This window comes from Oreochromis niloticus, linkage group LG7, assembly GCF_001858045.2.
Source record: "Oreochromis niloticus isolate F11D_XX linkage group LG7, O_niloticus_UMD_NMBU, whole genome shotgun sequence".
NCBI lineage: Eukaryota > Metazoa > Chordata > Actinopteri > Cichliformes > Cichlidae > Oreochromis > Oreochromis niloticus.
The window spans coordinates 38644725-38668661 of NC_031972.2; the positions used below are offsets into that span (position 1 = coordinate 38644725).

A 23937-nucleotide genomic window follows, 5' to 3' on the forward strand; every position below is an offset into this window, starting at 1 on the left:
ACTCAGTCTCCAGTGTCAGTCGCTCACTCACCGTCTACTCAGTCTCCGGTGCCACACTCTGCTCAGTCTCCGGTGCCACACTCTGCTCAGTCTCCGGTGCCACACTCTGCTCAGTCTCCGGTGCCACACTCTGCTCAGTCTCCAGAGCTCCCAGCTTCACCCTCAGTGCAGTTTCCAGAGCTCTCAGCTTCACCCTCAGTGCAGTTTCCAGAGCTCTCAGCTTCACCCTCAGTGCAGTTTCCAGTGCCCCTTTCGGCTCAGTTCCCCCCAGTGTCACCTGTAGTTCAGTCTCCAGTGCCTCCAGTGTCGCCTGTAGTTCAGTCTCCAGTGCCTCCAGTGTCGCCTGTAGTTCAGTCTCCAGTGCCTCCAGTGTCGCCTGTAGTTCAGTCTCCAGTGCCTCCAGTGTCGCCTGTAGTTCAGTCTCCAGTGCCTCCAGTGTCGCCTGTAGTTCAGTCTCCAGTGCCTCCAGTGCCGCCTGTAGTTCAGGCCCCAGTGCCCCCAGTGCCGCCTGTAGTCCAGGCCCCAGTGCCCCCAGTGCCGCCTGTAGTCCAGGCCCCAGTGCCCCCAGTGCCGCCTGTAGTCCAGGCCCCAGTGCCGCCTGTAGTCCAGGCCCCAGTGCCGCCTGTAGTCCAGGCCCCAGTGCCGCCTGTAGTCCAGGCCCCAGTGCCTCCAGTGTCACCGTTACTTGTAGTTCAGGCCCCAGGGCCACCTGGTTCACCCGTTCACTCCACGCAGGGAGGAAGTCTTACGTCTTCTCAGTGTACTTTTCAGGGGTTAGCCGCCGTTGGTACAGTTTGCCACTCCAGGGCTCCCCCAGAGGCTAGGTGTCAGGCCCCAGCTAATTCTGGACCCCTGCAGTTTAAGCAGCCCCCTGAGTACCACCTCATGTCAGCGTTGCCTGGGCAGGGCCAGTGCTCTGGGCAGTGCCAGTTGCTTTCATGTGTGCTAGTGGCCTCCATGGCTGCTGGCTTAGTGATGGCTTCTGCTGGAGGGTCCGTGGGACCGCTCCGGCCTTCGTCTCGTGTCTCCGCTGGAGGGTCCGAGGGACCGCTCCGGCCTTCGTCTCTAGTCTCCGCTGGAGGGTCCGAGGGACCGCTCCGGCCTTCGTCTCTAGTCTCCGCTGGAGGGTCCGAGGGACCGCTCCGGCCTTCGTCTCAAGTCTCCGCTGGAGGGTCCGAGGGACCGCTCCGGCCTTCGTCTCCTGTCTCCGCTGGAGGGTCCGAGGGACCGCTCCGGCCTTCGTCTCAAGTCTCCGCTGGAGGGTCCGAGGGACCGCTCCGGCCTTCGTCTCCTGTCTCCGCTGGAGGGTCCGAGGGATCCGTCCAGCCTGCTGCAGCGCCTCCGTCTCCGGCTTCCACGCCGCCGCTTGCGGCCTCTTCGTCTCCGGCTTCCACGCCGCCGCCAGCTGCAGCGCCTCCGCCTCCGGCTTCCACGCCGCCGCCAGCTGCAGCGCCTCCGCCTCCGGCTTCCACGCCGCCGCCAGCTGCAGCGCCTCCGTCTCCGGCTTCCACGCCGCCGCCAGCTGCAGCGCCGCCGCCTCTAGCTTCCACACCAGCTGCCGCCTCTTCATTCACGCCAGCTGCAGCGCCTCCGTCTCCGGCTTCCACGCCGCCGCCAGCTGCAGCGCCTCCGTCTCCGGCTTCCACGCCGCCGCCAGCTGCAGCGCCTCCGTCTCCGGCTTCCACGCCGCCGCCAGCTGCAGCGCCTCCGTCTCCGGCTTCCACGCCGCCGCCAGCTGCAGCGCCTCCGTCTCCGGCTTCCACGCCGCCGCCAGCTGCAGCGCCTCCGTCTCCGGCTTCCACGCCGCCGCCGCCTCTTCATTTACGCCAGCTGCAGCGCCTCCGTCTCCGGCTTCCACGCCGCCGCCAGCTGCAGCTTCACCATCCACGCCAGCGGCAGCCTCACCATCTACGCCGCCAGCTGCAGCGCCGCCGCCTCCGGCTTCCACGCCGCCGCCTGCAGCGCTTCCGTCTCTGGCTTCCATGCCAGCTGCCGCCTCTTCATTCACGCCAGCTGCAGCCTCACCATCTACGCCGCCAGCTGCAGTGCCTTCGTCTCCGGCTTCCTCGCCGTCACCTGCGGCCTCTTCGTCTCCGGCTTCCTCGCCGTCACCTGCGGCCTCTTCGTCTCCGGCTTCCTCGCCGTCACCTGCGGCCTCTTCGTCTCCGGCTTCCACGCCGTCACCTGCGGCCTCATCGTCTCCGGCTTCCACGCCGTCACCTGCGGCCTCATCGTCTCCGGCTTCCACGCCGTCACCTGCGGCCTCATCGTCTCCGGCTTCCACGCCGTCACCTGCGGCCTCATCGTCTCCGGCTTCCACGCCGTCACCTGCGGCCTCATCGTCTCCGGCTTCCACGCCGTCACCTGCGGCCTCATCGTCTCCGGCTTCCACGCCGTCACCTGCGGCCTCATCGTCTCCGGCTTCCACGCCGTCACCTGCGGCCTCATCAGCCTCGCCCGGTCCAGCCTCCGAGTCTTCAGCCTCGCCCGGTCCAGCCTCCGAGTCTTCAGCCTCGCCCGGTCCAGCCTCCGAGTCTTCAGCCTCGCCCGGTCCAGCCTCCGAGTCTTCAGCCTCGCCTGGTCCTACCCCGTCGGGGTCCGCAGCTGACTGGCCACCTTTCAGGCCACTGGCCAGGCGACATCGCCGTCGTGGGCGGCCCCCGGACCGCCTCCACCTGGGTCGCCGCCGCTGCCGTCCTCACGGCCGACCCCTGAACTGTGCCCACGTCGGCGCCGCTGCCGTCCTCACGGCCGGCCCCCTGAACTGTCCGGGCTCCTGGGTTGTCGGCCCCCGGGCCGGCCCCCTGACCTGGGTCCACATCGCCACCGTGGCCTTCCGCACGGTCGGCCCCCGGAACTGTTTGGACTCCTGTGCGGTCGGCCCCCTGGCCGGCCCCTGAACTTTTCTGTTTTGGACTCTGTTTCCTTGGGCTCCAGTGTGTTTCTTTTGTTGTTTTTTGGTGCTGGCTCGTGTTTTGCTTTTGGTTTTTTGTCCCTCTTGTGCTCCTGTTTTGGTTTTGCCTCGAGCCCTCCGTCCTGGTCCCCCACCGCCCGCCCTGGTTGGGTTGTTTGTTGTTTTGTTTTTTTTTTTTTCTCTCTGGCTGTTTTGTTTCCTTGTTGGGCTGTCTGGGGCCAGCCTTTGACGGGGGGGGTACTGTCACGATCCTGGGTCCTTTTGACCCAGCGTTTTGTGTTTTCTACCAGTGTCATTTTGGTTCTGTTCTTCCTCCGGTTTAGTGTTGTTCTGTTCTGCCGTCTACCCCTGTGTTAAGTCCGCGTTGCTAGTCTGTGTCTTTGTGTGTATGTGTTTCCTGTTTTATTGTGACGGTCTGTGTCTTATCTCAGTGTGTTCAGTTTACTCTTCCCCTGTCTCGTCAGGTCTGATTACTCCCAGCTGTGCCCTCCTTTTGTGTCTCATTCCCTCGTTATCCTTCTGTGTATTTAAACCTCGTGTCTGCCTCTGTTAGTTGCTGTTTCGTCTGTGTTATTCCCCTCCATTTTCCTGCGTATTCTGGCCGCATTATTCTCCCTGCATCTCCGTTTCATGTTTCAAGGTTTCAGGTTTGTTTTTTGCTTAGCTTTTCCCAGTTTAGTTCATTCTTAGGTTTTGGGTTTTCGCCCACCTCTTCTCCGTTTGTGTCATCCTTTGGTTATTAAAGCTCGCTCACCACTTAAGCAGTCTGCATCTTGGGTCCTTATCTACACTCCACACGTCTGCCACATCGGACGTGACAATCTGTCCTCTCTGTCCAAAATGTGAACGTTGGCATCCTCGAAAGAGTGACCTTTATCCTTTAGATGCAGATGGACTGCTGAGTCTTGTCCCGTGGAGGTGGCTCTTCTATGTTGTGCCATGCGCTTGTGAAGTGGCTGTTTGGTCTCTCCGATGTAGAGGTCTGGGCATTCCTCGCTGCACTGTACAGCATACACCACATTGTTCAGTTTGTGTTTAGGAGTTTTGTCTTTCGGGTGTACCAGTTTCTGTCTGAGTGTGTTGCTGGGTCTTGATGTGGTGTGGGGAACACCCCACACCACATCAAGAACTCCACCGACTTCACCGACAAGGTCCAGAAACTTACCCTGGATCCAGATGAAACCATGGTGTCCTTTGATGTATTCTCCCTCTTCACTTGCATACCCACCACGGAGGCAGTGGAGACTGTCAGAAAACGACTACAAGAAGACAGCGCCTTGGAGGACAGGACTTAACTTCACACCCGATCAGATTTGCACACTGTTAGACCTCTGCCTCACCACTACATATTTCAAATACAACGAAGGCTTCTACAGACAAAAACATGGCTGCGCCATGGGCTCCCCCGTGTCACCTATTGTAGCCAACCTTTACATGGAGGAAGTGGAAAGGAAGGCTCTTGGCTCTTTCAAAGGGAGAGTACCCAGCCACTGGTACAGATATGTAGACTACACCTGGGTCAAAATCAAAACACAAGAAGTGGAATCCTTCACTGCGCACATTAACGCCGTGGATAAAAACATCAAGTTCACCAGGGAAGACACAAAGGATAACTGTTTGCCTTTCCTGGACTGCGCTGTGCACATTGAAGAGAATGGCAACCTCAACATTGAAGTGTACCGGAAGCCCACACACACGGACCAGTACCTCCTCTTTGACTCCCATCACCCTCTGGAACACAAACTTGGAGTAATTAGGACCCTACACCACCGAGCAGAACATGTTCCCTCTAAGCCTGAAGGGAAAAAGAAGGAACACACACATGTAAAGGAAGCACTTAAAACATGTGGCTATCCTAACTGGGCGTTTATAAAGTCAGCAAAGATGCACAAAAAAGAAGATCAGACACCAGCGAGGGAGGATAAGAAAGACAGACGCAACAACATTGTCATCCCCTATGTAGCCGGTGTATCAGAGAAACTCAGGAGAGTTTTCTCCAAACACGACATGCCAGTGTACTTCAGACCCAGCAACACACTCAGACAGAAACTGGTACACCCGAAAGACAAAACTCCTGAACACAAACTGAACAATGTGGTGTATGCTGTACAGTGCAGCGAGGAATGCCCAGACCTCTACATCGGAGAGACCAAACAGCCACTTCACAAGCGCATGGCACAACATAGAAGAGCCACCTCCACAGGACAAGACTCAGCAGTCCATCTGCATCTTAAGGATAAAGGTCACTCTTTCGAGGATGCCAACATTCACATTTTGGACAGAGAGGACAGATGGTTTGAAAGAGGAGTGAAAGAAGCCACCTATGTCCACTGTGAGCAACCATCTTTGAACAGAGGCGGTGGTTTACGACACCAACTGTCTGCCATCTATAATCCAGTTTTGAGTTCCCTTCCCAGACGCCTTAACGCCCACTCACATTCTGGGCCATCTGACCTCAGGAAATCACATGGGGCCAGGTTTAACAATGAGCTCACCCGAAACCCTGGCTGATTGGGACCCACACCCGCTTTCACACCTTGGCTCATGTGATTAGGTAGAGGATCATCAGGGGGTCCTTTGTCCCCCTTTGGGGGGAAACTCCCACTGGGTTTAAATCTGTGACTCTCCACCATTTGACCCTTAGAACTGAAGAAGCTTCTCGGATGAGAGGTGAAACGTCTTCAAGCAACTTAAAAAAAGATCCAGACGCTTTTATTTCCAAGCTCCTTAGACTACGATGACCTGGATGACTGAGAACCTTCACAGACATTTTGTAGTGTTTCTTTTCAGTCACAAATAAAGACTCGTTTTCAGTTTGAAACATTCTCTCCTGCATCATTGTCTGCGCCTGAGTCCATCCCTCTCAATCTTCACTCTGTTTGCCTTGCAAACCGTGACAGTACGCTCCGACAATAACATGGACCCAGCAGACCACAGGCTGTACAAGCGGCAGGAGGCAGCCATCGCCCAGCTGGAGGAGGAGCTCTACTTGAGGCCGTGGTGCACTCCTGACTACGGGCCCACATTCTAAGGAACTCGGCTGGCTCTTGGCAGCCACCAGAGCGGTCCCTCAGGACTGCCGAAAGCCCCCACCAAGCTGTGGCCGCTTCAGGTGGGAATTCTGCTCATGCTCTAGCCTCGGTGTCGCCATTCTGCGTGCCGGAGGCTCAGCTGTTTACCCCGCTCGATTCCACTTCCCAGAGAAAGCAGCACTCAAGCCGTCGCATACATACTCCGCTGAGCAACTCCCGGTGGTGAGAGATTATGACTGTTTTTCACACTCTCCTCCTGAGTCCACAAACAATAGACTCAGCACAGATAGGTTTGGTGTTTCTCTACTGGATGATGATGTGGACTGGGAAAACCTTTTTGTTTTTGCTCCCTCTGAGCAGGGAAGGATCAAAGACCATTATCACCCTCCAAAAAAGTCAAAGTCAAAGACTGTTGGTTCGAGTTCTGTCCGGTCGGGTTTAGTCAATTTTGGTTCTGTCATTCCTGAGTTGAATAACTCTGAGACTGTGTCTCCAAAGATTGTTAAATCAGAGACTGTTCTTTTCAAAGAGTGTTAATCTTGGTGGTAAAAATGCAAAACCCACTTTGGATAAGTCTTTGTTTGCTGAGCCTTCTCCTTTGCCTCTCTGTGTTCCTGCTCCCAGGGGAGCTCAGGCCTGGCCTTTCCCTGCACCCATTTCAGTTCCTCAGGTGAGGGAGGCTGAGGTCCAGCTGGTTCACGGCCGCCCTCACCCTGGGAGCCAGGACAGGTAAAGGCAACCGCTGGGCAGCTGCTGTTCCCACCCGAGGAACGGGTGCAGGGACTCAGCCGGCCTGGGAGCCAGAGCAAGGACCAGCTGACCTCCGCCTCCCTCACCTGAGGAACTGAAACGGGTGCAGGGAAAGGCCGGGCCTGAGCTCCCCTGGGGGCAGGAACACAGAGAGGCAAAGGAGAAGCACCCTCCAGCACCCATACCTACTCCTCGGGTGGGAGTGGCTAGTGTCCGGTTCCTGTTTCTGCTGGAGGCTCAGGCGAGCCGGTCAGGCCCCTGTCCTCATGTCGTAGAGGCTCAGAAAGGTTAGTTTAGAAAGGTTAGTTTAACAACCATCACCACCATTACTACAACCATCATTACCGCATACACTACAGCCTTTGCTTCGAGTCCCTAGTTCTATCATTAACTCAGCTGTTAGCTCAGTCTCCTGTTTTGTTGACAGCTTAGTCTTCAGTTCAGTTGACAGCTCTGTTACCAGGTCAGGCATCTGTTCTGTTACCAGTTCACTCATTAGCTCTGTCGTCTGCTCAGCCATTAGATCACTCCTTTGCTCACCCACCTGTTCTGTTACCATGTTCATCAGCTGAGAGCTCTGAGCTCTCTCAGCCTCCCTCAGCTACTTCCCCTGGGAGTTCTGCCAGGCCATCTCAGTTTTCTGTCTTTGCTGAGAGCCCGTACAAGCCTTCCCAGCGGTCCACAGCAGCTTCCATTGAGAGCTCTGCCGGGTTGTCTCAGCCTCCTGTCTCCGATGAGAGCTTGTGCGAGCCATCTCTACAGTCTGCAGCAGCCTTCACCGAGGGCTCAGGCGAGCTCATCCTGCCCGCAAAGGACTATGCATTGCTGCAGCCTGAAAGGCAACCTGAGCTGGCTGTCTGTCTCACGCAGCTCCAGCTAGCTTCGCCTGAGCCAGGAGTTTCCGTACCTTCTGGTCCTGCATCTGTTCCAGCTAGAGGTTCAGAGGAGCCAGTCCAGCATCATGTCAAGTCAGCTGGGGGTTCAGGATAACTGTGCCAGCATCATGCCACGTTAGCTGGGGGTTCTGAAGAGCCTGGCCAGTATCATGCCACATCAGCTGGGTGTTCTGGAGAACCCGGCCAGCATCTCCTCGTGTCCACTGACGACTCTGTTGAGTTGAATTGGCTTAGGTCTTATCTGTCTGATAGAATTTTTAGTGGTAACTTTTTGGGGTAGGAGTCCTTTTCTGCTGCTCTTCAGTTTGGGGTCCCGCAGGGCTCAATTCTAGGGCGTCTGCGTTTTTCATTGTATTTACAGCCCTTGAGAACCATGCTTAGAAAGCATGGAATATCCTTCCACTGTTATGCCGACAACTGTCAGATTTATCTGCCTCTGAAGCAGAAAGATCTTTCTCTATTAAACCCCTACTGGCATGTCTAGAAGATATAGAATCATTTATGGCCCTAAACTTTTTTAATTGTAATTCAAGCAAAACAGAGGTGATCCTGTTTGGTCCTAGAAGACCTTATGGTTCTTCCTCTATTGATTCGGGACCCCTGGCAGAGTAATTACAACTTGTTGTTACTAACTTGGGTTCTAAAGTGGACAGTGATTTTATATTGAACACAAAAATTAGGGCTACTGTGAAGTCCACTTTTTATTCTTAATTAATTTCATTTCATTTAAGGTGCTTGACAAAGGTAAGACCTATTTTATCCGGGCTGCATTCTGAAACAGTAATCCATGCTTTTATTTCAAACGCTTAAACAGTTTTGACCCATCTTACCTCTCTGGGCTTCTTCATCCTTACTCAACCCCCAGGTTTCTCAGGTCAGGTGACAATCTGGTCTTGGTGCTACCCAGGTCCAAGAGGAAGCTCAGAGGGGACAGGACCTTCTCTATCGCTGATCCTAACCTCTGGAATAACCCGCCCCTGCACATTAGAGAGGCCCCTTCATTGTCCATTTTTAAAACACATCTTAAAACCAATTTTTATTCCTTGACACAGTTTGACCCTGATTTTACTGCTCTGATTTAATCTAATGTGCTGATTTTATTATTTTAATTTAATCAATTTTTTTTATTTAAGATTTTTTAAAAATTTTATTTAATGTATCGGGGGGGGGGGGGGGGGGGGGGGGGGGGGGGTTGTCATGTTAAGTGTACAGGACTTTGTTTTCAGCTGGTAGTTGTCTGAAAGTGCTATATAAATAAATTTTTTCCTTGCTTGCTAACAGGTAAACTCAAAAATCAGTTTTATTCCTTGTTATCTGTTGACCACCTATTCCTTACACAGACTTTCTGTCTGATTTTCAGACTATTTTTAATCTGATTCAGGGCTTTGCTCAGATAAAATATTTATTGTGTGAGATTTTAACATCCATGTAGATACTGAAAATGACAGCATTAACACTGCATTTTAAGCTATTATTATGGGAAGGCCTCTTCTTTCAAAATGTTTAAGAACCCACCCACAACTTCTCCTCCTTTAGTTACACTGCATTAGGTCTAGGGTGCTGGGTCCTTGCCATAATGTATATTCTTTTCCACTTACCTTGTTTTTCAATCACTGTGTGTTTATGCACAACTTTGCATTTAATTGTTAGTTATTATTCAGTTCTGGATCTCTTCCATAACAGTTATAGTTTTCTGTAAACATTATTAGACCGATAAAAGGCCCTTTCATATAAGCTAGGTGCTCCCAAGACCACCTTTTTACTGTCATACTTTTAGTTAACATATTTTGTTTTGCACTATGCATATTTTATGTCATTACGACATTTATTGTGGAGATTCTCATGTAGGAACTATTGTACTGCATGTTGGTTCCCCTGGTGCGTCTGAGTGAGATGCACACCCATGTTAAAGTATGAGCATGGCAAGCTTAATGGCAACCCCAAGTTTGTACAACTCACATTAAAGCAGAGGTGATAGTGATAGTTGAACTCGGACCTGCATGATTCCCGGCCCCCTGGTGGCAACATTGTGTCACTGCACCAAGGACCAGGCTGCTGCAAATATTAATCGACACACACGTTCACCAGTTGCTTCTTCATAAAGATGTCCGGAAGCCAGACATTAAAGTTGTGTTTGGAAAAGTGACACAAGGTGGGAGAAACAATAAGAAACTGTGTGAAGCCTGACAACAACAGCACCAAACGGTAGCAAGAAGGGTAATGGCCTGTATTTATATAGCGCTTTTATGGTCCCTAAGGACCCCAAAGCGCTTTACATATCCAGTCATTCACCCATTCACACACACATTCATACACTGGTGATGGCAAGCTACGTTGTAGCCACAGCCACCCTGGGGCGCACTGACAGAGGCGAGGCTGCCGGACACTGGCGCCACCGGGCCCTCTGACCACCACCAGTAGGCAACGGGTGAAGTGTCTTGCCCAAGGACACAACGACCAAGACTGTCCGAGCCGGGGCTCGAACCGGTAACCTTCCGATTACAAGGCGAACTCCCAACTCTTGAGCCACGATCGCCCGGGAATTAATGCAATCAAGTTCACAATTCATTTCTAAAGTCAAGTTAAAAGGAGGTTAAGGAGATTAAGAAATAAATGCATAACAATTCAAGAAAAACAAAAATGTCACAAACAAATGAAACAGAAATTGAAGTTTCCAGTGCAGAACAAGCTGCAGAAGCAGAGCAAGTGGATGAAACCTGTTTAGAGCAAAGAGTGGAAGTAGAGCTGCATAGAAGTGAAAGGCCTCACATGCTCAGAGAAAAGGGAAAAGAATTCCATAAAGAAAGGATACAATGGCTTCAACGCTGCTTTGACAGTATTTATGACAGATGCAAAGCATTAATCAAAGTTGCAAAAAATCTGTTTAAAAGGAGATCCACTTGACATTCTTGAAGGTCACATGAACATTGTACAAAGAGAAGTAGCCAAGCTTAATGATATTTATGATGAGTATAGAGCAATGGATGGACCACCTCATGATATGCATTCCAAGCTAGACAAATCCACCTCAGTGACTACAGTGATTTTACAAAACATCAAAGGTCACATTAAAGGAGAAAAGCAAGAGGAGATTGTATGGCCTGATCCTAGCTGTATATTTACATCCTCTTGCTCTGTTAGTGTCTCAGTTCATAGCCAGTTTAAAGCCAATAGAGTTATTTCTAATGGCTCCTCCACCAAAAGACAAGAAGCTGCAGTGGAGTATGAAGCCACAAAGGCTTTGCTTCAGATTAAGACTGAACAAGAGAAATACAGAGAAAAAGTACAATTGCGTGAAGAAGAAAAGAAACGCTTTACTGCAGAACAAGATGCTGCTGCAATGTCACAATGCCTCCTAGAGGAGAAGGAGGAAACTGAGGCATGTTAAAAGAGAAAAGAAGAAAGCAGCTGTGATAAAGCGACAACAAGAGGAAGGTGCTGCATTGAGAAAGTCATTTGAGGGCTTGAAAAGAGAAATTGAAAGATGGAAAATCTAAAAGGATTCAAGGCAGCAAAAGCAGAACTACAAGTTTACGAGGAAGACTACTTTTCAGTGAAGCAAGAAAGAGTCACTCCTGCAACCACCCCTGCAAACGTACAGGTAACAGAGTTCAACAATGCTACTAATCAACCCTCAGAACTAAAAAGAGAGGTAAACATCACTCATTGGAGCGCAGGTGAGCTTGTAAAGGTTTTGGCAGAAGCAATGTCAGCTAATAGACTACCTATTCCAGAGCCCTCTGTATTTAGTGGGCATTTACTTAAGTTTAAGCATTGAAAAGCATCTTTTCAGGCTCTAATATTGTGAAGGAACATTCCCACTGCAGAAAAGATATTTGTCTTACAGAAGTATGTTGGCAGCTGTGAAGCCTTAGATGGGTATTTTCTGATTGGCTCTGAAGATTCATATGAGGCAGCATGAACGTTATGAAGGGCCTTTTGTCAATAGCTAACGCCTTTAGGGACAATTTACACTCTTGGCCAAAGGTCACAGGAAAAGATGTATTGCAAGTATTGCATGTAATCCCATTATATCATATCAAACCATAAGACAAAGTGACTTTAACAAATCAAACACAAAACCTCAACCTAGTATCTGTAAGGTGCTCATTTCTGCCACTAAGCATGGGTCAGTTGACGAGGTATGTTATATATGTTATGTAGATAATTTTATGTCTCTATTTTACCCATTTTACTGTTGTGTTTTATGTTGTTAACTGTATGTTGTGTTTTAGTTCAATCAGTTTGTGATCAAGGTGATGCTGTAACAATATCATCCCCATTATCCTGATCACCAGTGACAAGGTAAGTGAAACCAGATAATATAATGATACCCTCGGTATGTTGAATTTGCTTTATAGCATACGGCACTAGTCTTTACTCCAGCCACCTTCATTTGCTGTTTGTTACTGCCCTAGTCAGCCTTCAGTGACTAACTTGAGCATTTAAGAATATCTTATTAGTTAACCTGGGGAAACTTTTGGGTTGCATTGGGTCATTATCCATTTGCACTGTCAAGCACCATCTGAATAGTTTTGTAGCATTTAGCTGAATCTGAGAAGACAGACAGGAGCTGATTAACAGTAATAACATTTGAAGTGAGTTATGAGAACCACTGAGCCAGGGTCTGGTAGCTTCTCCTCTTAGAAGGGAGATGTTAGAGTTAAGCTTCAGTGAAAAAAAACATTCCATTAAATTAACCTCAAAGATGAGGATGTTATGAAAGAGCATTAGGGCCCGTGGCAAACAAAAAGTGTGTGAGTCTTTTGTTTTGGGGTTTTGTGTTGTTGATGTTGTTTGTTTGTTTTTCCAGAATTCTAAGAAAAAAAGCTCCGTCTCCAATCCACTTGAAGATACAGAATTTTTTCTTCAGGATTCTGGAAATACAACAACAACAAACAAATGGAAATGATGCCCCCACTTTTTTGTCAGTACCCTTAATCCTCTTACGTAGGTTGTTGAGTGCACTTTGTGCCGAGAAAGTGAAAGGTTTTGATTTCTGCTTTGCGGATTTTTATAGAAGAATATATAAAAAATATTTAGTGCATTGTGGTTATGCATTACGAATTTCAGTTTAGGTTTTTCCGACAAACTCAAAGTCAGCATTTTGTTTATGGTTACCATAGTAACATGACGAGGTGCGACGGGAATTGACGTCGGATACGTTTATGAAACGAAATAGAGCGATTTTTTAATCAAAGCACAACCTTTTGGCTCTTCTAAAAACAGGCGAATCAAACATTGAGCTCAGCTGTACCAAAAATGCCTCTGGTCGTGATGGACTACGTCTGGACCCAGACGGAGACGACGCTTTACATTAATGTGCCTCTAAAAGGAACGAAAGCCGGGAAGGTAGACATTGTCTGTACGGACGATTACCTCAAGGTAAAGTTCTGAAAAAAGGAGTTTTGTATTTTTACTGTTTGTGTATCAAATACTATATCTATGCGACTTTACCATGAGCCTGGTCTCAGTAAGAGACTAAGCTGGACTGCATAGCATTTTTTTTCTGTGTCACACAGAATTGAGACATCGTGAAACGATGTCCCGCAGTTTGATCAAGTTTATGAGCAGCAGCCAACTCAGCTGCTGTATATATTTTCGAGCGCTTCTATCAATGCTTTTGTAGTCATCTACGTGAAAAGGAAAAGAAGGAAAAGAAATATATAAATATAAATTGCCCTGACCATATTAAGCTGTCTGCATGAGTTTTTCCCAAATGCATCATTAAAGCCCCCCTCCCAACCGGATATTTTTCTACCGTCCCCCTCTGTCTGCATAAAAGCAGAGTTGGAACACACTGTGGTACCATACCCTCGAGAAAAAGGCAATTAACAATGGAAGAAAGACAGACCATCATAACACTTAAAAATATAGGTCTTTCCTATAGAGAAATTGCAAAGAAAGTCAAAGTGTCAGTGATTACAGTTTCCTTCAGCATCAAAAGGCACTCAGAAACTGGGGCAAACTCTGATAGGAAGAGGTCTGGCAGACTCAAAGCCACAACCTAACCAGAGGACAAGTTTCTGAGAGTTAACAGCTTGTGTGATAGGCGGCTCACAGGACAACAGCTTCAAGCACAGCTTAATAGAAGTTGTAGTAAGCAAGTCTTAGTTTCAACTGAGAATAGAAGACTTCAAGCTGCAGGTTTGACAGGACGAGTTGCAGCAAGAAAAAGCCAGTGCTAAGACGTCAGAATAACTATATATATATATAAAAGAATTGTATATATATATATATATGTATATGTATATATATGTATATATATATATATATATATATATATGATTATTTTTATGTATATATATATATATATATATATATAAATTATATATGTACATCAAAATTCTATTCTAATTAATCGCTAAACAAGAACCAGAAGATGGTCTTACATTTCTCTTAACAACAATTCTTACAGTATAACATGTATTCATGTTTTTTCTTCTTCACAGGTGCATTTCCCCCCTTATCTGTTTGAAGCCTTCTTGTTTGAGCCTGTTGATGATGACAGAATCGCAGTAAGGGTTGCAAATGGATGTGCAGTCATCACTTTGCCAAAAAGGACCAACAAAGTGTGGGAGCATCTGATGATAAGTACAGGTAAAAGCTTCAACTTGTGGTCATTTCAATAAACAACAAGGCTCTGGTCTTCTGAACCCATGATAATGTGTCATTGAAAGAATGACTGACAGATAATACATTGTCTCTGACAGTTCAAAAAGAGACAGTGTAGGTCATGCAGCAGTCCTGAAATTTTTGATGTGGTAAGCTGGATGTTTTCCTGTGAACAGTGTCTCTTGAGGGCTTTTATCTAGCAATTACAAGCTTGTAAAATTATTTAAAATGGACTTGAAACACTTCCTGTATAAAGGCTAATTTACATCATGGAGCCCTGGTCTCATAAACTGACAAGGATACAAAAGTTACTGTGTAGCTGGATTTAAGACATAAGTGCTGAAAGTTAAAGTTATCAAAACATGTTTAGCGTGACATCATCAGATTCCCAATTGTGCCTCGATAAGAAACATAGTTATGTTTGTAGTGTGAGGCACATGTAGTAACCTGATAGGTTGTTAACTGTTTGAGTGTTCTTGGGATAGAGAGACTATTTTATTGCATAAAATAGCGCTGATCGCATCAGCTGATTGCGCCTCTCGGTACATCCAGCCATCCTGCTTTATAAAAACGAAAATTATGGCTAACAGGTGGATTTTCCTGTCTCAGTGCAACTAGTCCAACGAAGAAACACTTACTGCTTAAGAGACAAAGTGAAAGTGAACCTTATATTCTTGGTTTCTTAACATAAGCATTGTTGCAGCTGGGGGCAGTACAAAAGTGACCCCCTAAGGGAGATTTTATTTTCTCCCCTTGTCTTCCCTTGAGTTATTGGTTCTGTTAAAGTTAGCTAACATAAACTAATGTGAGTGTATTGACTGCAACCAACCAAGAAACCCGATGATGTCACGTTCTGTACTGGCACAAGATGGCAGTAAACATGTTTTAAGAACTTTTACTCTAAGCATGTATTTCTTAAATCTACTACACAGACAGTGTTAAATCTATATCAGTTTTTGAGAGTAGGGTGTAAATTAGCCTTTATATATCTGATATTGTTATCACTTGGTATAGCTACATCTATCATTACGCCCGTCTTTCTCTGCTTGTCCACCACCACTATGTCTGGTTGGTTAGCCATCACCAGTTTGTTCATCTGTTGTCTCATGAGACAACAAAGATCCATGAGTTGCGGCTTTCCTAGTGGCCTCTTCATGGTTCCCATTTACCTGCGGGATTCCCACATACTTGTAGCTGTTCCCAGTGTCTACATAGTTGCCTTTTGGTAGTGCAATCCCCTTTTTCTCTCTTTGTTACAATCCAACTATACTTCTAGCTGTACATCCTAGTGGTATCGGTCAGTGAGTCGATGTCTTTTTCACTCCTGGCATACAGCTTGATGCCATCCATGTAGGCATCAAGCTGTATGGCTAACGATTGCTCCATTTCACAGTCCATGATTGACAAAGTACAAACTGTTAATGTTGAAAACAACATGAAAACAATAGTAGTGTCCATAAAAACAATGACAAAAGCTATTATGGGTGGGGAAATGCATTACTGATTTGAGAACTGCACCAAGAGTAGTGAGAGTGTTTTTCTGCTGTGAAATCAAGAAAAACTGTAATACCAACTGGTAGGCTTATTTTTTCAAACACTGCTTGTGCATTTTTTGCATGGTTTTTGTTAGGTAAGCGATGTCATTGTTTATCTCATTTTAAGACCTGCTAAGGGCCATTTTCTATTATGTCCTGATATGTAAAACCTTAGAACTGAAAGAGAGTGTAGCTTCTTTTTAACATGACACACATAAATATGTGTCCATTTATATTTGCACCAGAAAAAGAGCCACACACACTTCATTGGTTAACCAGCTGATTGATTGGATATTTTATTCTATTTGCCAGATACTCTAGTAAATATCTCATCCCTGGGATGATTGCTCTTATAGATTAATTAAAAAAATAAAAATAACAAATGCTAAAATTAATCACCAAATATACCAGGTGAAGTATAGGTGTGGGAGACACTGAACTAGTCATTGGAGCTCATATTAAGCTGCTATTTCTTCACCTTTAGAAACTAGAGAGAGAGCATTATCCCGAGCTTTGTTTTGCTCTTCAAAATGCTTCAAATCACATCAGGAGTGTTTTAGAAGTTTGTTCCTTGTTTGTTCCTCTGCTGATGCTCTGTGCACAGCTTCTATCAAAATTGGGAATCACTGCATATTTTTCTACCCTTTCTGTGCCCTGCCTGTTCAGTATTCATAAGTGTGTTGGGCACATGAAGTTACTTCAGCTTTAGTATTACTTCAGTTCAGTTGTTGATAGATATTCGCCCAGCTGCCCAACCAACCCTAGCAGGCTTTACTTGGGATTTTAATCTTAGTGAAATTACCCGATTAAATTAAGTTCATAATGTTTTTCAGATAATAAAGAAAAAATGGAGATCAGACAGAGGGCTCTGTTAAAATACCACGAAAAGCTTTCTTCAGAGTCTATAAGCAAGGCAGCAAAACAACAAGCAGATAACAAATATGCTCTGGAGACAGTGATAAAGGTAATTTTCCACTCTGTTTAATCACCAAAATGTCCAAACTGATCACTAAAATTCTCCTGTTTGATCCTGAAAAGAGCCTCTAGTGTTTTGTTATGTTTTCCTTGAGTTCAGCTTGAAAAAGAGGAACGAGACAGTATCCAGAAGATAAAGGACGCAGAACAAGAGAAAACCACACAAGAGTTGGCTGCATGGCATTTCAGACAACAACAAAAAGCAGAGCAGGATGTCCAGCTGAAATTGCAAAGTGAAAAAGCCAGATCACGCCAACTAAGAACAGAGACAGAGAGGCAGAAATGTGGACCTTCTGACCAAGAAAAAATGAAATTGGGTGAGTAAAAAAAACCAACCAAACAAAAAAACAGGAAATGCAACTCTTGAGGTGACATAGGCAGCATTCACCTAGGATGGACGGACAAGAAAAACACTATGCAAGCACATGGCGAGCCTGCAGTTCACGGAAAGGGCCTCTATGGGTTTGAACCCAGGACCCTCTTGCTCTGAATTAACATTGTTAACCTCAAGCCATCATTGCACTTCTTTTAGGTAGCATGGTGTCATGGTTAGAGCTGTTGCCTCATAGCAAGAAGGTTCCTGGTTTGAGTCCCAGCTCCACACAGAAAGACTCCCAGAGTTTTTCTGTGTGGAGTTTGCATCTTATCCTGTGCCTGCCTTCCTCTGAGTACTTCAGCTTTACCACATAGTCCAAAAACATGTATATTAGGTTAATTGGTAACTATAAATTGGCCCTGGATGTGAGTTAGGCAAAGTGCCTGAAGTGAAGCTTCATAGAATGACAAATGGTTCAAATTTGTCTTGCAGTCTACAGTGTTTTTTCCTGGTGCTGAGATTTGGCATTATACAGGCTGATATTAATGAACATGTTCCTGCTTGCAGATCAAAGAAGCAACAGTAATGCAAAGAGCAAGAAAGCACAAGATGAACTCCCTCCTCCAAGACACAGAGGAAACATTCAAGTTACATTCACCCCAAGAATCTTTCCAACAGCTCTCAGAGAGTCCAGACTTCCAGAGGAGGAGGAGGTGAGTTCCTGAATGCTGTGAAAACCAATACCACCGTCAAAAAGAATTATGGAGTATGGAGTTTTCAATAACCATTTTAAGAGAGTATTTGAACAACAATAACAATACAATGGACTGTGGCTCCAGTTTCAGAGTTAGGATTTTAATCACACTTAACATACATACATACATACATAGTGTAGCAAATAAATTATTGCATGATCATTTATATAATACAAAATGTGGTTGTTCATTCGGGTATTTGGATAACTGTACACTCCCTTGGCCCCTAAAGGTAACATTAATCCACTGGGGGGAAAAAAACAGAAATAGAAAAAAATTAATATGGAGTATTTTTACATCTTAGCTGTACTGACTGTATAAAAGATGGATGCCATGGCTTCACTACTTCCCACTGTGCACTTGTCAGGGCTACCATGTGGAATTTTTTTAAGCCAGAATCCGCCCAGTAGGACTGAGATGCTGCGTCACACTCCCATCCACTCACACGCTGGTGACTGCAAAAGTGCCCCCATGCAGTTTACATATGGGGTCTTTTAATGCACTGCATTAAAGGCTTGTTGTTGGCTAGTTAGACATGCTACACACCTTTGTTGCTGTCATTATGTTTGAATAATTAATCACTCCTTAGTTTTTTTTATCCTCGTTTTATAACTGGAGACGACATCAACCGCACACTCCACAGAGGCCCAGAGTTACTGTAAATATCTGAATAATCTGGAAATTAGATGTTGTCTTTTGCGATTTATACATAAGACTGGGGATGACATAAACAAATGGATTTAAACAGTTTTACATCCATTATATGCTCCGAGCACTCTACAGTCTGGTAACATTGAGACAGAAAGAGAATCCACAATATTATCAGCAGCTAAATTCACCCTGGGGAAAAACAAGCTGCAGAAACCATTAGGACCTAGCTGGTCTGGATTTCCTTGGTTAAGGTCAGCTTGGTCCTAGTAGTGTGAAGCTTGCTAAACAACAAAACAACCACTCCAGTTTACAATTCTTAATGTGTTTCTCTTTATAAGTTATATGGATGATTAATCCCTTTGCTTTTTGTCTTTAGCTTTCTCAGTAAAACACCTACAGCTTTCACTGACAGTACATCTTTCGGTACTTTTAGCCTTTTTTGATCAGTTAATTTTTGAGTTATGACAAATTTACTCCGAGATAAAATGAGCATATACTGGGTGATTTATCTGTTATCACTGGATGGTTCCTAGGTCTGAATCTGAGGGCAGCTCCTGATGCCACAAAGAAAAAAGAATCATCACCAAATGTCAGATGTGAAGTTTAGTTTATCTCTCAAACCTTAAATAAAGTGGATCGTTCCCTGTACTGACAGGTAATGTTTTCTTTACATTTAGTGGGTCTACAGTTCTGCTGACAGCTGACATGTAAAAAAAATGTATAAATAAATATAAACAGCTGGTGCTGAAAAATTAATTAGTGGAAAAATTAAACATAAAATTCGTTTTTGTTTATATTTGGTGTCAGCACAGCATACTAGACTTTGTTATATTTTTCACATTTTTTTTCAATTAATCCTGTGTCTTTTATTTAGTTAACATCAGTTGTGTTATCAACAAACAGAAGTTACAAACTGGAAGTGATATTACAGCCAGTCATTGTGAAGAATACAGTGACAACATTTTCAGTCCTCTCAGTACTTCATCTTCTGTTAAAACTGTGTTAAACGTGCTATTTATGAGGGATTGAAGTATACAATTTTTTGAAACATTCAAACATACAGTAGTTTCTTTTCAGGTTAATTTGATTGATATGCATGGATTAGTAAACAAACACCAGCTTTCCCCAACAGCTGACTGCTCATTTTAGCAGGATAGTTAAGGACTAATTACTGATTAGCTGACAAACACCTTTTGCTTAACAAAAAAGGGTGATGATGCCACACGTCTTTCTGACGGTTAGTGCAGTTTACTGCAGAACACCTCAGGCTGTCAGTGTAGAGCAGACAGTCGCTGTCATGAGGCTGTGTGAGGCAGGCAGGATAGGACCCAAAGACTTACAGGACTTACAGACAAACTAAACAGGAAGTACGAGAAACACGCACACTGAGACGGATAACAGAGCGAGGGATGAGAGAGGGCGAGAGACAAACAAGGGATCATAGAAGGTGAGAGAGCGAAGGGTGAGAGACAGAGGGTGAGAGAGTCACACACAGAGTCACAACTGGTAAAACAGACATCTAGGCAAACAAACATGAAGACAAAACTGACTAAACTGGGAAACAGTTTATAATTACGTCGCTACATCCTTTGCATAGAAATACAAAGGATGAAACTAAGAAGCACAAGAAAACTAAACAATACTAAATAAAGACTAAGAAACGTGGAACATTATAACAATAAAAAAAGGTCCAAAAAGTCCAATAACCAAAACACTGGGTGATACCCTAACAGTTGACTCTTTTGGAAAGTAAATACTGGACCACCTCTCAAAATTCCTGCTTTATCTGCAGTTTCCAAGCAGAGATGCGCCGGTTTCTGCTGCTAATTAACACTGTCACCATGACCCAATCAAGGTAGTCATTAGAATCAAACTTAGCAGAAAGGAGACCACTTGAACTCAAGTCAGTGCTGATCAGTGCTACTAGTAATGGCGGAAAGCAACTTTTGATTTAGCTTGACAGTTTGACCCCAGTGTCATCTGCTATCATGGAAGACAAGGGGTTTATGATTAATACTGCAGTCAGACACCAGGGGGCAATAGAGATGTTTTGGATTCATTTTGGGGGAGCTGTTAGGTCATGTTTTCTACAGTCACTGCTATTTGATCACTTCTGTAGATCTGGCTTTTGTTTGTTAAACAGATAACAGAACTGCTGGCCCTGCTATTTTTATATGCTTGTTTTTTTTTTTTTAACCAACTAGTGGCTGAGAAAACAAGCTGAAACCTGGCGAAATGTGGATGTTGATGATCTAAAAGACCTGAAGGAAGAGGAGGGGAACCCTTACTGGTTAAAGGACAAAGGAGAGTGAGTGAAGTGTGTCAGCAAACAGAGTTTAGTTTAAATATTTTTTTTAATTAGTTTTATATAATTTTTAGTAAGTTTCAAGTTTTTTTCCAATTTCAGTTCAGTTAGGTTTAGTTTCCAGGGTGGATGTCCTTTTTTAGTCTGGTTATTATTAGTTTAGTGTTAGTTTGGGTCTTTTGCTTTTGTTTTTTATTGATTGAAATATTTTCTAGGGGCAGAGTTTAACAAGCTCCAAAACATTTTTTTAACAGTTTGACTGTTAACTAACCGTTTTCCATAAACCTGTACTTTCAAAGTGTCTCTAAGGAGGTTTACTTTTTGTTATCTTTCTAAGTACAAAATATTGTTGTTTTTTTGGAGTAACTGAAATGTTTTGTTTTTTCATGCTTAATTTCACTGTTTAATTAATTGTATTTACCTTGTTATCAGCTCTGATTAACAGCACTTTATTTTTTAGCAAATGTTTTGCCACTGGGGACTTCCTGGGAGCAGTGAATGCCTATAGCTTGGCTATCAGGCTCATGGGGAAGATCCCTGCTTTGTATTCAAACAGGGCCGCATGCCATCTGAAGTTAAGGAATTTTCACAAGGCCATTGAAGACTCCTCTCAGGTATTTTTTCTTTTATATCTTTTTAAATTTTTACTTTTATCTTTTGGGCTTCTTTAGTCTTTTGTTGTGATAGACAGGCAGAAAGCTGGGAGTTGCATTAAATGGCCTCAGAGCAGATTTGAACTAGGATCACTGCATTATATACTATATTGGGAAAAGTATTCGCTTATCAGCCATGTATATGAACTTAAGTTTTAACATCCCAGGAGTGTGTTTATAGAAATTTTTGACCATTATTCCAAAAGTGCATTAATGAGGTCAGACATTAATGGGGAGTCAGCACAAGGATAAGTAGGCCTGGGAGGAATTAGTCTCTGTACTAATGAATTCAAAAGGTGTTCTGTGCGTTGAGATCTGGACTCTCTCATCCCCAAACTGTTCTCATGAAGCTGAGAGCATGAAATTGCCCAAAATGTCTTAGTATGCTGAAGCTTTAAGAGTTTCAACACCTGAAAAATAACCCCACACCATAATCACGCCTTCACCAAACTTTACACTTGGCACAATGCAGTCAGACAAGTACTGACACAAACCAAGGCTCATCCATTGGATTGCCAGATGGAGAAGGGGTGTCTGTGGTTTAGGGGGTAAAGCAGGCCATCTACTAGTCAGAAGGACCTTGGCTGCCTCAGTCTACATTCCAGTTATCCTTGGACAAGATACTAACCGCAAGGTACTCTCTGAAGCATCCATTGGGGTCAGGGTGTAGGTAGGATACGGACCCAAACACAGGACTCTTCCAAGAGAAAACAGTGAATTTATTTACAGTGAAAAACAACAGGTATAATATATACAAGTCCCGGCAAGGTGATCTTCCCCACACAGTGCTTGTGTCCGTGAACAGTGAAATGGCAAACTCCAAACTCCAATCCAATCCGTGACTCCGCTCCCGTGAAAACACACTCTGCTCCCGATTCCTAGTGAAGATAAACACAGTGAGTTAGCTAGGCAATCCATCTCCAAAGTGAGGTTTTTCAAAAGCAAGTCCACGGCTGTACTGACGAGGTAAACTCAACGATCCAGTATCGACTGGAGCTCGGCCACACTGTTAAATAGGACGTTCCCAATCAGCTGCAGCTGGTGGAGGCTGATGAGCGACAGGTGTGGCTGCCTCCAGAGCAGGAACACTTTTGGATCGAATGATCATTGGGGATCCTAAACTTCCGGGAGCACGAACGTCAACATAAACACACATAACGGGGAAACGGGGAAAAGGAGGGAGAACAAAGAAACACCACAAACACGGACACAACGGGCAGAGCGGCAGGTGAGGACTGCCAGACCATGACAATTGGAGTGTGAGTGTGAATGTGTGAATCTTAGATACAAAGCACTCAAGTAAAAAAATGTGCTTTTATGAATGGGTGAATGAGGCATATTGTGTAAAGCACTTTGAGTGCTCCAGTGGAACATATAAAAGACCAATCCACTGCTCTAGTGGTAAATAAACTGACTCTGCAGAACCCTCTGTGTATCGGCTGACCCTGCTCGGTCTGCAACTTTGTGGCTGAAGTTGCTGTTGTTCCCAGTGGCTTCCACTTTGTTATAATACCACTAAAATTGACTTTAGCAGTGAGAAAATTTCACAACTGGATTTGCTCTGGTTGGTCTAACTCTCACAATGAATGGTGAAGATTTATTTACTTTCCAGAGGAATAGCATACAGTAAACATCTGCCCTTTTTTTTTTTTACTGCAGGCACTTGATCTGCTGACTCCACCAGTCCCTGCCAATGCAGCTGCCAGAGTTCGAGCTTTTGTCCGTCGAGGATCTGCCTTCTGCGAGCTGCAAGCTTATCCAGAAGGTTTGTTGCTCTAAAATATCAATAAGCTGATGTGTTGCACTCAGTGATTTGTTTCGGATTTTACTTAGAACTTGTTAGCCATGACTCAAGGCTTGAGTTGTAACTTGCATGACAGTAGCTTTGTCCTACCTAAGGTCAAAGTTAAGGTCAAATATGTGAAGCGTGTTTTTTTTACAGTGACTCAAAAGGTGTCCAGGTGTCAGCTGATCTACCTACAACTTAATTTCAGGGCTACAAGACTTCCTCGCTGCTCTGAAGATTGACCCTAATAATGAAGCACTGTTGGTGGATACACAGAGAATCAGAGACATCATTCAAGGATCTGCTGTCAATCCTGCCAGTGAGACAGAGTGACACACACGGCATGTGCTTTGTACGTTATGTTCATGAAATGTTTTATTTAGCACTGGTTTCAGGTTCTTTATAAAATATTAAAAATTCTTGTATTTTATTTACAAAGGTCATACATTTGAAAGCTAAGGATGGATAACAAATGTATTCTGTACATCCTTTGTAAACAACATCCTTTGAAAAATACATACTTATGAATCGTATCGTAGGTAAAGCCAAGCTACTTTTTTAGTGTCTAGTGTCTCATTAAGTAATACCATTCTTAGTTTTAAATGATTTTCATGATCAATTAATTGTATATTATATAAAATGTTGGGGAAAAAAAACAACAAAAAGAAATCCATGTTGATGTCATATTGTGTCCAGTAAAGTCCCGCATATTCAGTTCCCAAAAATCCATCCTTTTTCTTTTGTATTTCCAATT

The 23937-nt window shown here is 45.0% G+C and overlaps 1 protein-coding gene across 3 annotated transcripts; it reads left to right on the top strand.

Moving 5' to 3' along the window:
* Positions 1–10070: 10070 nt before the first annotated feature.
* On the top strand, positions 10071–23912 carry dnaaf4 (dynein axonemal assembly factor 4). 3 transcript variants are annotated; one of them, XM_003453624.3, is made up of 11 exons: positions 10071–11897; positions 12406–12519; positions 12822–12977; positions 14045–14192; positions 16576–16706; positions 16818–17034; positions 17601–17746; positions 20644–20747; positions 21205–21358; positions 23057–23162; positions 23392–23912. In XM_003453624.3, exons 3-11 carry the CDS (start codon positions 12855–12857, stop codon positions 23514–23516), a joined length of 1254 nt encoding a protein of 417 aa, XP_003453672.1. In that variant the 5' UTR covers positions 10071–11897; positions 12406–12519; positions 12822–12854; the 3' UTR covers positions 23517–23912. The 3 variants fall into 3 exon arrangements, with proteins under 3 accessions (XP_003453672.1, XP_025765188.1, XP_005458426.1); XM_025909403.1 differs by lacking the exon at positions 12406–12519 and having other exon boundaries at positions 10071–11193; positions 11828–11897; XM_005458369.4 differs by lacking the exons at positions 10071–11897; positions 12406–12519 and having other exon boundaries at positions 12692–12977; positions 23340–23912.
* Positions 23913–23937: the final 25 nt, after the last annotated feature.

Excerpts from the sequence above, each read along its gene's own strand:
- dnaaf4 (XM_003453624.3), top strand. The coding sequence starts at position 12,855 with ATGCCTCTGGTCGTGATGGACTACGTCTGGACCCAGACGGAGACGACG. Across the intron at positions 16,707-16,817 it reads CTCTGGAGACAGTGATAAAG|CTTGAAAAAGAGGAACGAGA; the intron begins GTAATTTTCCAC and ends CCTTGAGTTCAG. Across the intron at positions 20,748-21,204 it reads TGGTTAAAGGACAAAGGAGA|CAAATGTTTTGCCACTGGGG; the intron begins GTGAGTGAAGTG and ends TTTATTTTTTAG.